Raw genomic sequence first — 16,404 nt, forward strand, 5'->3', positions numbered from 1 at the left:
CTCGCATTCCTGCTGTTTGCCCCAATTGCTGATGTGATGACCTGCATAACAAAAACGGGTTTCCCGCATGCGGGTACCACCTTGCATAACAATATCTTCTTCCCCGCGCGCTGTCCTTGTATGTTGGCTGTGCAACAGGGCCAGTGCCATTTTGGGGTTGCTGCCCTTGCTGTTCGCCTGGCGGTTCACTTGTTAGAGCCAGTGCCGCTGCACGGTCTGCTGGCTTTTAGGTGTGCTCATTACCCAGAGCACCAGCTTGATCGCTGTGGCAGCGGGCCGCCACAGTACTTTAAATATAGTAAAGAAAAAATGTATAACCAATGTTTTAGGCCTTAGCCCTTCATTAAAGTATGAGCAAAATGTGTGCAGGTAGCTGAATAAAATGGTGGGAGTAGGGGCAGGGAAAGGAGCACAGATTCACAAGCAAGAGGTAATAAATGGATGAGGGAGGAAGCTAACTTTGCATGGAGAGGGAAGGGGGTGGGGTGCTGGAGGAAAGGAACCAGAGGGACAGGGAAGAGGGAGAACGGGGAGTGGTCGATGTTGATGCCATCTGGTTGGAGAGTGCTCAGATGGATTATTAGATGCTGCTCCTCCAAATTACAGGTGGCCTTGGTTTGGCAGAGCATTAGGCCATGGATGAACATGTGGCATAGGTGTGGGTGTTATGAGCCCAAAGGTCCCCAAAACCCAACAGCAATAGATATTCACCACGATAAGTAGTTAGTTAAACCAAAGTTGTTTTTAATTATCTTTAAACATGAAAACAGAATCAAACTTTAACTTATCACTATTAACTTAACTAACCTAACTTAACCCCCTTCTAATTCTAAGCACGTGTGTGTAAATTTAAGAAAAGTTCTTTGGTTCACAGTTCAATCTCACTTCTCATTCCTCCAAGTTCACTGGTTCCAGGCAATTCTTATACTGTGCACAGAATTTAACATGTATAAAGTTCACCAGGCTTTGGTGCTCAAAAGGTAAATGTTTACCACTCAGGAAGGTTCTCGTAGGTTTGCAGAGAGAGATATATGTTGTTCCAGGATTTCCACAACTGAGGTACCACCATTAGTCACCTCAATGTCTCACTGATGAAACTTGCCCCATCTTTCCTTCAGGCTACTACATCAGACAGATAGCACTTCCAGCCATCTGCCACTCTGAAGCTTCTCTTTCAGTTCCACCTGGCTGACACTGTTCTTTCTCTCTCTCGCTCTCGCTCTCGCTCTCTCTTTCTCTCTCTCTCTTTCTCTCTGTCTTGCTCTCTCTCTTCCTCTCTCTCTTCCTCTCTCTCTTCCTCTCTCTTCCTCTCTCTCTTTTTCTCTCTTCTTCTCTCTCTCTGAGATTCCAACTGCCAGCCACATGTCCTTCTCTCTCTCACTTGCAAAAACCCCTCCTTCTCCAGCAAACAATAGGAGTTAGTATTCTGCTCCCACCTGTTGTTTTAGGTAAAGAAGCCTCTCAATGACCCTTGAGTGAGCACTTTGCTGAGAGATCAAAAAGCCTTGCAAAAAAAAGTCCAAAACAGACAACCTGACTCAGTTGTTCTTCCAAGACAATAGCCTATTCATTTCATGACATCGTTTCAATTAGCTTGTGAAATGTGCATAGGATTCTCCATAGTTTCTGTAAAGTCACTGAATATGAATTCTTCAGTATTTCAAATAAGATCTGTTTTAAAGTGTGTGTATGTATATAACCTACTCTAATTTTCCCAGAAGTCTGGAAGGCTGGCGGCAAAACTCTGCATGCCAAATTGCATGAGTTTTTCAAGCTTTGTTGGGACCAAGGTAAACTGCCTCAGGATCTTCGTGATGCCACCATCATCACCCTGTACAAAAACAAAGGCGAGAAATCAGACTGCTCAAACTACAGGGGAATCAAGTTGCTCTCCATTGCAGGCAAAATCTTCGCTAGGATTCTACTAAATAGAATAATACCTAGTGTCGCCGAGAATATTCTCCCAGAATCACAGTGCGGCTTTCGCGCAAACAGAGGAACCACTGACATGGTCTTTGCCCTCAGACAGCTCCAAGAAAAGTGCAGAGAGCAAAACAAAGGACTCTACATCACCTTTGTTGACCTCACCAAAGCCTTCGACACCGTGAGCAGGAAAGGGCTTTGGCAAATACTAGAGCGCATCGGATGTCCCCCAAAGTTCCTCAACATGATTATCCAACTGCACGAAAACCAACAAGGTCGGGTCAGATACAGCAATGAGCTCTCTGAACCCTTCTTCATTAACAATGGCGTGAAGCAAGGCTGTGTTCTCGCACCAACCCTCTTTTCAATCTTCTTCAGCATGATGCTGAACCAAGCCATGAAAGACCCCAACAATGAAGACACTGTTTACATCCGGTACCGCACGGATGGCAGTCTCTTCAATCTGAGGCGCCTGCAAGCTCACACCAAGACACAAGAGAAACTTGTCCGTGAACTACTCTTTGCAGATGATGCCGCTTTAGTTGCCAATTCAGAGCCAGTTCTTCAGCGCTTGACGTCCTGCTTTGCGGAAACTGCCAAAATGTTTGGCCTGGAAGTCAGCCTGAAGAATACTGAGGTCCTCCATCAGCCAGCTCCCCACCATGACTACCAGCCCCCCCACATCTCCATCGGGCACACAAAACTCAAAACGGTCAACCAGTTTACCTATCTCGGCTGCACCATTTCATCAGATGCAAGGATCGACAATGAGATAGACAACAGACTCGCCAAGGCAAATAGCGCCTTTGGAAGACTACACAAAAGAGTCTGGAAAAACAACCAACTGAAAAACCTCACAAAGATAAGCGTATACAGAGCCGTTGTCATACCCACACTCCTGTTCGGCTCCGAATCATGGGTCCTCTACCGGCACCACCTACGGCTCCTAGAACGCTTCCACCAGCGTTGTCTCCGCTCCATCCTCAACATCCATTGGAGCGCTTACACCCCTAACGTCGAAGTACTCGAGATGGCAGAGGTCGACAGCATCGAGTCCACGCTGCCGAAGATCCAGCTGCGCTGGATGGGTCACGTCTCCAGAATGGAGGACCATCGCCTTCCCAAGATCGTGTTATATGGCGAGCTCTCCACTGGCCACCGTGACAGAGGTGCACCAAAGAAAAGGTACAAGGACTGCCTAAAGAAATCTCTTGGTGCCTGCCACATTGACCACTACCAGTGGGCTGATAACGCCTCAAACCGTGCATCTTGGCGCCTCAGTTTGGCGGGCAGCAACCTCCTTTGAAGAAGACCGCAGAGCCCACCTCACTGACAAAAGGCAAAGGAGGAAAAACCCAACACCCAACCCCAACCAACCAATTTTCCCTTGCAACCGCTGCAATCGTGTCTGCCTGTCCCGCATCGGACTTGTCAGCCACAAACGAGCCTGCAGCTGACGTGGACTTTTTACCCCCTCCATAAATCTTCGTCCGCGAAGCCAAGCCAAAGAAGACTCTAATTTTACCAATATCTCCCAAAAACATCTCCAAATATTCCATCACGTGGGGAGCAGAATTGAAATGGTTGGCCACTGGGAGATCCCTGTCATTGATGCAGACAGAGCGAAGGTGCTCAGTGAAGCGATCTCCCAGTCTGCATCCAATATCTCTGATACAGAGAAGGCCATAATGGTAGCACCAGATGCAGTAAATGACTCCAGCAGATTTACAAGTATAACTTCAAACATCTTTTAGTACAGTGCCTGTATTCCATTGAGTGTCAATATGTATGAATTTCTAATGGTGTCATTGTTTTGAATGTTCATTCTGAATTGCTTTTCATTTTATTTGCAGAATGCTGCAATTCGAGGTGTTCGTGACTTTTATTTGCCAAGAGAAGAACTTTGGATCTACAACATGGAAACTGGACAATGGAATGCTTTGGTTTCCTATTACATTTTACTCATTGATTTTTGTTTTAAAATGTGAAAAGATATTTAGAGTTTTCTGAGTGGCTTTCATGTTAGGGCACGTGAGCAGACTCCACCCTTTCACAGGTAGCAACAGTCAATCAAAAAGTATAAAAACAACAGGCGCTTTAAAGCGGAAAATGGTGGAAATACTGAGCAGCACGTGTTGATAGAGAAATTGAATTGGTTCAGATTGATGATCTTTCATCAAAAGCAGGAAAAATTAGAAATCAAACTTGTTTAAATATTCTGAGAAAGGGAGAGAACAAAGAGGATGTGTGTCATTGGGTTGGGAACAAGTGGAACTAAACGACGTAAAATGTGAGATACCAGCTGAGGAACAGCAATGAAAGCTAGCTAATTAGTGTTCCGTCTACAGTCGATGTAAATAGGAGTTGAACAGGGAAAAAAATGAAAGACAAAAGTAAACCATGCTGGAACTGTGAGGTGCTAAACATTGCAGATGCTGTAAATTTGAAATGAAATGGAGTACTGAAAATACCCAACAGGTTGAGTCGCATATCCAAAGACAAAAAAAGGTCAGTATTTCAAGCAAGTTCTAGCATTGGAAAGGCTGGTTTTCTCTGAGGGTTATAAAGTGCCAGGTGAGAAAATAAGATGCTATTCCTCTAACTTTGAACTTCTTTTGGAATTATGTAAAAAGCCAATGACTGATGTCAATATGGGAGTGAAATGGAGACCTAAAATAATCTCAAGTCCATTGATGGGTTGGGTATTCAGTATTCCGATGGACATTGAAGTTGGAAGGAGAGTAGTAAATTTTCAACTTGTGAAGTTGACATTGTCCAGCATTGATATGGCATGAATCTGGTCAGATAAAGCCTTGATGTTATCCAAAATTCTTTAGTTACCTGGTAATCCGAGACAAGGCAAATGTAACTGGGCGATCTATGAATAGCAGCCTTAACTCGTGTGTCCAAGAGAAGATTGTTGAGAAGTACTGGACTTTCTTGCAGGTAACAGCAAGTGTTTCTCTGATGGTATTTATGATTGGATACATTAGAAGTGTCCAGAACTTCATGTGCAGTTCAAGATGGGAGGAAAGATGTGATGTAATTTTTGTGTTTTGGATGGCCAGGAAAATGTTGCAAGAACTAAACAAGAGGAAAACCAAATGGAAAGTATTAGTCAATTCCATAATGACAATATTTTTCCACAGGCAGTTGCTTATAGAATTCCCTTGGCTGAGGACAGAGGAATAAAGGAGAAAGCTGCGAATAGTCATCTCTCAAATACTAAAGCAAACAATGGTTACAATTTTTCAGCATTAATTTACTATCTGCTAAATGACCTTCCTAATATTAATAATAATGTTATTTTCTTATAGGAAGAAGAAATATACAGAGGGTGATGTTCCTCATTCCATGTCAGGAAGTTGTGCAGCTTGTGTAGATGGAATGCTGTATTTATTTGGAGGATATCATACAATAGGGAACTCGAACGAGGTATAATTTTACATATATTGAGTCAGAATGCCACTGTAATTAACTTATTTTTAAAATATCTTTGGAGAAAAACTTCTTATAAGTATTGTATTTGCATCATTTCATATGGCCTAGACTTTGTAGTATACTTCCATTGAACATTTTAACTGGACTTTGCATTAGAATATATTTAAATCCATCTTTTTGGTATTGTTGCACATGCTTAGAGGTAGTATAGAGGTTTTAAAATATAAATTGTAATTTTTAACTGAATTCTATCTTCACAAATTGTCTTTTGGCCAATAAAACAATTACCTTATATTTAGGCATATAAGTCAATCGTCAGATAAGGCAGGTCCTCATTTTCATGGTTTTATCATTTATCAGATGGCCCCCCCCCCCCCCCCCCCCACCAATTTTCTGCAAGGAATGTGCTAGAGACTAGTGTCTGGGCCTCCCAACAACAATCCAAACTGTAACAACACCCCAATCGCCAAGTAACAAATCTATAAATTAAGCAAGCAAGTTTTTTTTTAAAAACCTGTGCTTCTGGCCAGGAAGATGCCAAACAGTGATGGGTCCAAGTCTTTAGTGCGACTGCAGCCAGAGTCAATTGAGAGTCGAAGAATTCTCCTCACAGCCCAAATGTGCTTGGTGCAGGAACCATTAGCTACAAGTCGGCTCCAGGGCAGGACTTTGGACTCTACAATTGTAAAATGTTTGGGTGGGTTATGGTGGCGTTGGGGAGTGGTGGCTCCGGCAGAGGGGAGGTGCTTCAGGTTGTCTCATACACTGAATCTACGTCGAGTGGTTTTTCTTTTGAGTTGAATTTAAGGTCTAATTTTTGTATCTGGCATATAAGACAAACCCCTGATTAGTCCGATTTTAAGAATACAGGGAAGGCCATTTAAGACAGAAATTAGGAGAAATTTTTTTACCCAGAGAGTTATGGATCTGTGGAATGTATTGCCAGAGAGTGATGGGGGCGGATTTGCTGAATAGATTTTGAGAGAGTTGGATAAGGCTCTTGTGGGCAAGGGAGTTAAGGGTTATGGGGATAAGGCTGGGATTAGTTATTGAAGGCGGTGCTGGCTCGTCGGGCCAATTGGCCTACTCCAGCACCTATTGTCTATTGAGGGTTTCAAGGGTCGACTTGTACACTGGAATATACAGTATTTAGGAGGTAGGAGTGGGGGAATGAAAAGTTCATTGAGAAATGCAGAATTACAATGTACATATTCACTGACATTCATGCTGCAGCCTAACAGGAACTTCACAAAAAAAAACAACTGCAATGGTATATATTAAATTACAGTACAAAAAAGTAATAAATATAAAAGATAGATGATGCATATTAACAGTTGTAGTAGTACAATAAAAAGGATGGTGTTTCACTCAGGTGAACAGGTCTTTTTGTAGTGTAGAAATAGTTTATGATTAGGATAGTAAGGAGATGCTCAAGAGCCTTTTAGCTGATGAAAAGAAACTGCTCTCGCACTTGGAGATGCCGTGTGTCAAGCATTTTACCTGAGGTAGCAGTGAAAAGAGGATGTGACCTAGGTGATGGGTGCCCTTTATGAGTAGCACTTAACATAGATGTCTTCTACTGATGGGAGGTCAGAACTGTGTGCCTTCTGCACTCCTGGCACTAAAATGATCAAATCCGACTGTGATGCAAACAGTCAATAAATGTTATCAAAGTTATTGACAACATCGCAAACCTCCTCAGACTTGGGAAAGTAGAGGCATTGGTGTGCCTTCTTCATGGTTGTCTCTGTGCTAGTTCTAGGAGAGGTCCTCTGATACATGGACTTCCAGGATCTTGAAGAAACTAACCCTCTCCACCTTCAACCTCTCATTCCTAAAATGCACAATAATCTTGATGTTATTGATGTTGAGAACAATGTTGTTCTGGCACCAACCAACCAGATTCTCGATTTCCATCCTGAATTCTGGCTCATCACTTCCTCCTATTCAGTCTTCAACAGTGGTGTCATCATGAAGGTATAGGGAAAAGAACAGGGGGCTAAACACAAAGCCCCTATGTCAACGATCAGTGAAAAAGAAGTGATGTTGTCAATGTGCATCTGCTGACAAGGAAGTTGAAGATCCAGTTGCTGAGGGATAAACAAGTCCCAGATCCCTTAATTTGATCATAAGTTTTGCTGGTATGAACTTTAGTCAGTGAACAACAAGATGTTCTTGTGGTCTGAGTAATGCAAAGAGGAGGGCCAATGAGATGGCATCTGCCATTGTCCTTTTGTGACAGTGGTGAATTAATTGGGTCAAGGTCTTTTTTTGAGACAGGTGTTGACTTGCTCCATAACCACCGACTGATTGTTGCTGAGGCAGGTTACCTTGCTCTTGGGCACTGGTATAATTTTGAATTGGCTGAATCAGCTCACAATGTGGACGTTGAAAATGTTTGAAAAATCTGTAGTCAGTTGGTTCACACAGGTTTAAGGATGTTGCCATGTATACAGTCTGGACCAGAGACTTTCCAAGAAATCATGCTCGAGGAATACTGATGGAGTTCCACATTGCTCCTCCCCTCTGTGTGAAATGGTTTCTGAAATTGCCTTTGAATAGCTGAGTTCTAATTTTAAGATTATTTCTTGTTCTGGAATCTTGCTCCACACAAATAATCTTGCTGTTTACTGGCTGACCAACTGTTGGCTAATGTTGTATTAATATCTGAAGTTTTCACCTGTAGTGTAACCTCTGTAATTGGAACTGTATTTTTGAATGTGTTTAAGCAGTCTCTTCCAATTGATATTTTGTCCCCTGTGACTCTACCATGATGTACCACTGACAACTGTAATATGAATTGTTAGGATCTCTCAAATCAACATCAACAGGAGGTAAGACTCATTATAGGATAACACATTCACAATACCACAGTTTACTAGGAAATTGTAGATCTGAATTTTGGTTTTGAATTGCATCATATTCATTTTAGGTATCTGATATCAAAGACGTAAAGCAGCTTTAAAATACTTGTTTTTTAAAAAAACTGCTTTAGGTTAATAGTTGCATCTTTTTAATCTCTCTGCAGTTCTATATTTTAAATCTAAAAGCCAAAGACAAAGTATTACATTGGGAGCGAATAGAAAACTTCAAGGGGGTGCCACCAGCGCCCAAAGATAAGCTTGGTTGCTGGGTGTACAAGAACAAGTGAGTATAAAATTACCTCACGTACATGGTTGATTAATTAACAGCATGTGTACAACCAGCATAAATGGGCAGTTGTTGCTCTGTTTTGGTTGAATGAGGCTTCATTGTAATTTTTTTGGGGTACTTTTTCTTTTTGTGTAAATGAGTGAATATGAATACTCCAAGAAATGGAAATGTTCAAGGTGTTTTCAGTATCTAAATTAAATTAAATACAAGTCGGGGCAGCATGGTTAACATTGCAGTAAGCATGATGCTATCACAGCAGCAGCTTCTGGGATTTGAATCCACTGCTGTCTGTATCAGGTTTGTCCTATTTCCTCTGGTTCCTCCCATGGAGTAGTGGGTTAATTAGTCACACTGATATATATGGCCTTCATGGGCTGGAAGGGCCACAGTAGTGCTGTATCCTGAAACTGAAATTTAAAATTAAATATAAATATAAATTGACTCCAAAAATAAAATTGTACAATCCAAAGACATTATAAATATTATATTTTTTAGATTTCTGTTTAAATTGCTTTTTTTAAACAAAGATTGGAATTCAGCCCATCAAGGAAAATTACCTTTCCCATGCAATAGCAAAATGAGAATAAAGGACGACCCCCTAAAGGTTGACAGAAATCAGATGTTGTAATAAGATTTTGAAAGTTGGAGCAATAAAATCTATTAATTCTCTCTCATCTTAGTATCGTATTTTTCGGAATGAAAAAGGATGTTAATAATTTATTGTTGAATACCATTAACTTAATTAAAAATCATAATTTTATTCCTTTCAGTTTTTAGAGAGAGAAGCAGCACAGATCTTTTGGCCACTAGTTACTAATTACTGCTAACTTTTTCACTTGCATTCAGAGTGATTTTCTTTGGTGGCTATGGTTACCAACCTCGGGAGAAGTGTCTTGGATCATTTGAATTTGATGAATCATCCTTTTGGGTAAATGGTTCCATAGACTTTTTTAAGAATAGTTTCCTCCATCTCCGAAGTTAGTGAGATTGAAACCATTCACATTTTCCCCCAGAATGCAAGTCATCCAAGAGGATGGAACAATCACGTCCATTCTATTGATCTTGAAACTTTGACGTGGAACCAGCCCATTACAAAGGTATCTATACTTGTCAAAATGCACGATAACAATAGATGATGGAAATGTGACATAAGTTTAGAAATTTCCAAAAATACTCAGGGTGGCAGGCAACATCTGTGAAGATATGAACCGATTTCAAGTTGAAACTATTAGAAATAGGAACAGTTTAGAAAACTGGAATGCCTATTTTTTTTAACATTTCCAGATCATCAACTGAAATGTTAACTCTCTTTCTCTGTCTAGAGATGCTACCTGTCCTGCCAAGTATTTCCAACATTTTGATTTTTTTTATATCAAGTGTTTTCTTTAATTTTTAATTATCTTTTCAGTGTGTGGCAGTATGCTGCTGAGAAATGCATGCTGCATCTTACAAATTGCACTATAGGTACTTTCTATTGTGTAACATTTGTTGTTTTCTTGTGAATAAACTCGATTTAAGATAATTTTACAGCATCCAATAGCTCTCCAAAAGAGAAATAATATCCTTTTAGTGTTGATAGGTCATCAAGTGTATCATTGCATTAAATAGGGAAAGCCCCCAACGCCAAGAGCAGCTCATGCTTGTGCCACAGTTGGAAACCGCGGCTACGTATTTGGAGGAAGGTATCAGGTATGTTATTTGATTAACTATCCAGCAAAGTGTTCAGATGAACTAACTCTGCAATATTTACATTTGCATTGGAGAGGTTGGGTAGATTTTCTGTTCTCCTCAGATTGCTGGCCATCTGACTTCTGGAATTTTTACTACTTCTAGTACTATTCTGTTGGCCTTGGAAACCACTGAAATCCACCCTGCTCCCTCCTACCCCTGATCTCATCCCTACTTCCCACAGAGTTGTCTTTAATGTTCATTATCTACTATAAATGTAAAATAATATCTGAAAATGTACATTTAGGTCCTAAAAGCAAACACATTTAAAAGCATACCTTCACCCCACTCCCACACCAACATGTCTGTCCAGGGTCTTGTGCATTGCCATACCAAGGCCACTTGCAAATTGCAGGAATAACACCTAAAATTCTGTCTGAGCACTCTCCAGACTTCTCTGGATTTTGTTAGGCCCCTCGCCTGTTTCTGTCTCTCCTTTTTCCCTCTGTCTCCTTTCTTCTAGCTCCCCACCCCTTTCCCTCTCCGTTCATGCATACATAGAACAATACAGCACAGTACAGACCCTTCAGATCATGATGTTATACTAACCTATATAAATCTACTTAAAAAAAACCTAAACCTTCCTGACCTCATAACCCTCTATTTTCCTTTCATCCATGTACCTGTATGTTTATTTTAAATGTTCCTATTGTGCCAGCCTCCACCACCACCCTTGGCAAGGCATTCCAGGCACCCACTACTCTGGGGAGAAAAACTTCCCACTGACATCTCCACTAAACTTTCCTTCCCTCACTTTGGACAGATATCTTCTGGTGTTTGGCAACTCTCACCCTACAAAAAAGGTGCTGGCTGTCCACTCTATCAATGCCTCTCATAATCTTGTCGACCTTGATTAAGTCACTCCTTATCCTTTGCTCCAAAGAGGAAAACCCAAGCTCTGCTAACCTTGCCTCGTAAGACAAGTTCTCAAACCAGGGCAGCACAGTTGATATAGCAGTTCATTGGCTGCTGTTATAGCACCAGGGATGGAGGTTCAAATCCCGCACTGTCTGTAAGGAGTTCATTCTCCCCGTGTCTGCATGGGTTTCTTCTGGGTGCCCCGGTTTCCAACCAGTCTTCAAAACATACCGGGTATAGGTCAATTGCATGTAATTGGGTAATTGGCTCATGGGCTGAAAGGGCCTGTTACCGTGCTGTATGTCTAAATTTTTAAAAATATATATTTTAAAATTTTAGTTTTAAAAAAGGGGCTATCCTCCCATCATCATATCCCAGCTTTTTTTTCTTTTGCCCACCCACTCATATCCATCTCTAGCTTGAGGACCTGCACCTCTGCCTCTCCTACCATTTTATTCAGGTACTTGCCTGCTTTTTGTTCATACCTTGACAAAGGGCTCAGATCCGAAATGTTGGTTATGCATCTTTGCTACATAAAGAATGCTGTGTGACCTGCTGAGTTTCTCCAGCATTTTTGTGTATTAAAAGCATATCTTGTGATTTTTTTTTAATAAAAATTTTCCTTGGTCATTTTTCCAGCATTGCATTTTTCCCATTAATTAAATGGGACCACAGTATTTGTGTCAGATTTAAAATGGCATAGGTTAAGCATCTCGATTTACAAAATAAGGATGAAAGGGAATGGAAGTGAAATTAAAGATGCCACTGCCAGCTTGAGCATGTGCAGGCACCACGTATTATGGATTCTGCAAAATAAACATGTGTCCTGGCATTGGAGCCCAATTTTTATGCAATTTAATTATCATAAAATAGAAATTAGTTCATGATCTTCCAAAGAAAAAATTAGCCCAACCTATCTAATCTCTTGGCTTGATTGTATGAAAGATTAATTCTTTTTGACAAATTTACACAATTTTTTTTGAAGTTGTAACCAGTGATTTGATGGAGGTGAACCTGTGGATGTAATCTATTTTGTTTTCCAAAACCCACTTGATAAGGTGTCAGAGAGAAGGCTACATCAAAAGCACATGGTTTTGGAGGCAGGGATCAATTATTTACATTAATGACCTGGAGGAAGAATGTAAAGTTCCCAAATTTGTTGATGAAATAGGTGGAAGGGCATGTAGTGATAAGCATGTTGGACTGAGTGAGGGGCAAACAATTAGTAAATGGAGTTTTGTGTGGGAAAATACAAGGTTATGCACTCTAGGGAGAGAAATCGAAAGGAAGATTATTATCTGATTGGAGAAAAACTGCAAATCAGTGGAGTATAGAGGGATCTAGGTGTTTCAGTACATGAGAAAGTATCAGGCAGGTCCAACAAGTTTTTACCTTAATTGCAAAGGGGTTGAAGTTTAAAACTTTTTTAATGCAGTTTTACAGAGATCATATTTCAAACATGTAAGATCCTAAGGGGCTTGACAGGGAAGATGATAATTTCTTTTAGCAGTGCATGGTGAATCTCTTAAATTCTCTGCCTCAGTGGTTAATAAAACCTGGATAATTAGAATTGGTTTCCAGGTTCTTCATTGTCATGTACACAAAATGAACACAGTTTATTTCCCTTTGTTTGCCCTGTAAAGGTGCACAAAGAGGTACCTGTATTCCTGCGCCCCTGTGAATTCTGCCACCTCTTCAGATGGCACCACTTCCTGCACTCCCATAACCTCTGTAGATGCACAGCTTCCTGTCCATTCCAGCATGTACCCAATCTCCAGTCACTCCTTTTTAAAAAAAAAACTCAAATTGATCAGACTGGATTTCCCTTTAACAAAACTATTTGATTATCCTTGACTAATTTCTGCCTCTCCAAATGTAGATTAATCCTGTCTAAAACTTTCTAATTATTGATGTTAGATCTGTCCTACATTTACTCAATGGATCCCTTTTGCCCTCCTCAAATATCAGTATTACATTCACTGTCTGTCTGTCAATGTCCATATTCATTTGCTAATTATGTCACAAAACAAAAGTTTTGGACAGATTATCAGACATGATTTCTGCCTTTTAACTCCATTTGGAGTTTGCATATTAATGTTGTATTTATGATGCCTTGTTATAACTTTGTTAGTAAATTGTAGCATTTTCCCTACTAGATGATTAGTCTTGTTTCTCTCCCTACCGTTTTTTACATAACGGGGTTATAGTTTTTATTTTTCGATCATTGGGAGCTGTTGTAGAATCCAAGAAACTTGGAAAAATAGCAATCAATGTTCATTTATAATCCCATGTTAATTTTGGATTCATGCTAGACTTGTTCTTTGCCTCTTTCCAGGAAGCTTTCTAAACCTTAGTCCGTGAAGGTGGGGACAATGTTTAGTTTCTCTGTCATTACCTTAATTCCCATTCCAATGTTTCCTGCCCTGTTCTGAAAGAGATCCAATATAACTTTTGTTGTTTCCTTATTGAGTATCTATGGAAGCTATTCCAACTGGCTTCTTGTAATTGTAGCTTGATTACTCATGTTCACTTCCTTTTCAATTTTTTAAAATTTTGATATTTTCCTAGTTCTCCAGCTGGTCTTTTTGGCACCATTATTGTTTTGTCCCCTTTTCCTACAATACTGTAGTGGTGCTATAGATAACTCCCAGATGTCTAGTGAACTGGCATGGGACGTCATGATGTGGCGCACGTAGTTCAGTGCTTTAAAAAGAATACTCGCGTGACTCAAGTAAACGAGTAATGATTTACCTGCAACTGTGTGTGTATGCCGTTATTTCACGTTCATCAGCCACCACTGCTTTTTCAGTGGCTACAATTGGTGACCCCGATGGGTCCAAAACTAACTTTTGGACCATATGAATATAGCAGGTGTTGCTGTTAAGCTACCACCCTTTTGGACAACGGAACCAGAGCTGAGGTTTTGACAGGCTGAAGCACAATTTCACTTCAGGAAGATCGAGGTGGATGCGATTCACTATGATCACTTCATCAATGCCTTGGACCAAGCGACTGCCAAGCAAGTCGGTGGTGTCCTGTGCGATCCACTAGAGGCTGGAGAGCACAAGCATAACACTCTAAACGTGCTCCTGCTGCAAATTTACAGCATGACCCACAGAAAGAGGGCCGCCAGACTGTTACACATAGAAGAGTTGGGTGACCACTCCCCGTCCAAACTAATGGACGACATGCTGGGCCTGGCATCTGGCCAATTGCCAGATATGTTATTTGAACAGCTCTTCCTGGAGAGGATTCCAGAAGACATTAGACGTATTATCACAGAATGCTTTCAAAGACTCCAGAGCAGTAGCTGCAGAGGCAGACGTCCTGTGGCTGGCAAAAAAAAACACACCAAAAGGTCTTCGGACAATGTCACTACGTCACAGCTGTCCGCTCACAGCATCTTCATTGTTGACACTACTTCCCAAGCCAACACTCTCAATACAGCAGCTCCTATAACGAGGCAACATCTCGAGTCAGGCAGACAACCTGTCGACAGTTCCACCTGGTGTTTTTACCACCGCCGTTGGAGAGTCAATGCACATGGTGCCTGCCACCCTGTGCATTCTCGGGAAACGCCCTGGTCGACCGTCATTAATAACTGTGACGGATGGCCGAAAATCTAAAAGCCTTCTATAAGTTTGGGATCAGCTATCCAAACATAAATTTTTGGTGGACACAGGATTGGAGGTTAGTGTTTCGATACACGTTATCTTACCCCTAATCTCCAACTCACAGCAGTCAATAGTTGCAGCGTACCCACATATGGCACCAAAAAAATGAATGTTCAGTTCGAGGGGATCATTTATACATGGCCTTTTATTACAGCGGCAGTGTCACGACCACTACTTGGCTGATTTCCTTCAAGTTCATTTGCTCATGGTGGATTTAAAAGGGTGTCGACTGGTGGAAGTGCTGGGGATAATTTGCAGGTCCAACAGCCCATGAAGTCTCCATTACATTTAGTCCAAAAATGCACCAGAGGGTGGAGACCTTGTGGAGGTTATAGATGGCTCAATGGCTCGGCTATACTGGATCGCTACCCTATTCCCCATATTCAAGATTTTTCAGTGAATCTGCATAGGGTGAAAATCTTTTCAAAATGGACTTGGTGTGAGGATATCACCAGGTGCCCCTGGAACCAGACGACATCTCGAAAACGGCAATAATTACCCCTTTTGGATTGTTGGAATTTTTACGTATGTTCTTTGAGTTTAATAAAAAATGCAGCTCAGACCTTTCAGCGAGTTATGGATGCAGTAGGGTGTGGCATGGTCAACATCTTCATTTATCTTAACAGCAAAACTACAGAAGGGCACATGGAATGCTCTTTAGACGTCTGTAAGAATTTGGACTGACCATCAATCCAGATAAATGTGTTTTCGGACAACAGTCCATAGAATTCCTGGGGCATACAATCACCGACCTTTGATAGTGGTTGGTCTGGAATATTCAGTAATGCCATCGATCTTGGAAGGCAGTGGAACCACGCCCTTAAGATCGATGGTATTACTGAATATTCCAGACCAACCACTATCAAAGGTCTGCAAGAGTTCTTGGACACGGTTAATTTTTATCATTGATTCCTTCCAGCAGCAGCCCACATTCTGAAACCTCTGTTCAGTCTGCTGTCTGGTAATCCCAAATCTATTCAGTGGACTGATAAAAGTCTAAATGCTTTCATAAAGACTAAGGAACTCTTAGCTCAAGCAACCATGTTCAGTTATCCAGTCCTAAACGCAAGCACTGCCCTTTCAAGAGATCCATCTGATGTGGCTACGATACCTTCTTTAACTTTTCTTGTTAGATCAGCTGGATCACAGTTCTTAATGGGCCTTTGTGTCTTAAAGAGATATACAGGTACACAATCCTTTATCCAGAACCCTTGGGGGGCAGCGTGTCCCGAATTTTGGATTTTTCCAGATTTTGGAAAGCCAGATTTAAACCCACCTGAAATGTGCTGCCATATCCACCCCCACCCCCTTCCAGTCACGCTGCCATCTCCCCTCGCCCGCCCGACTCGCGCTGCCGTCTCCCCTCGCCCGCCCGACTCGCGCTGCCGTCTCCCCTCGCCCGCCCGACTCGCGCTGCCGTCTCCCCTCGCCCGCCCGACTCGCGCTGCCGTCTCCCCTCGCCCGCCCGACTCGCGCTGCCGTCTCCCCTCGCCCGCCCGACTCGCGCTGCCGTCTCCCCTCGCCCGCCCGACTTTCTGGATTTTGGAGCTTTCCAGATTTTAGGTGTCTGGATAAAGGATTGTGTACCTGTACACTTGTAAACTCTTTGTTCTTTATATATTTGCCC

At 41.6% G+C, this 16,404-nt stretch overlaps 1 protein-coding gene across 1 annotated transcript in view; it reads left to right on the plus strand.

The window, feature by feature from the left end:
• The window catches only part of LOC138753424 (kelch domain-containing protein 2-like), a 48,872-nt gene that overhangs the window by 18,326 nt on the left and 14,142 nt on the right, over positions 1 to 16,404 (plus strand). Inside the window, exons 3-8 of the mRNA XM_069916394.1 lie at positions 3,777 to 3,860; positions 5,245 to 5,358; positions 8,393 to 8,511; positions 9,364 to 9,445; positions 9,531 to 9,614; positions 10,126 to 10,206. Coding sequence (XP_069772495.1) covers positions 3,777 to 3,860; positions 5,245 to 5,358; positions 8,393 to 8,511; positions 9,364 to 9,445; positions 9,531 to 9,614; positions 10,126 to 10,206 — 564 coding nt within the window. The remainder of the gene's footprint in view (positions 1 to 3,776; positions 3,861 to 5,244; positions 5,359 to 8,392; positions 8,512 to 9,363; positions 9,446 to 9,530; positions 9,615 to 10,125; positions 10,207 to 16,404) is intronic.

Source organism: Narcine bancroftii, chromosome 2 (assembly GCF_036971445.1).
Source record: "Narcine bancroftii isolate sNarBan1 chromosome 2, sNarBan1.hap1, whole genome shotgun sequence".
NCBI lineage: Eukaryota > Metazoa > Chordata > Chondrichthyes > Torpediniformes > Narcinidae > Narcine > Narcine bancroftii.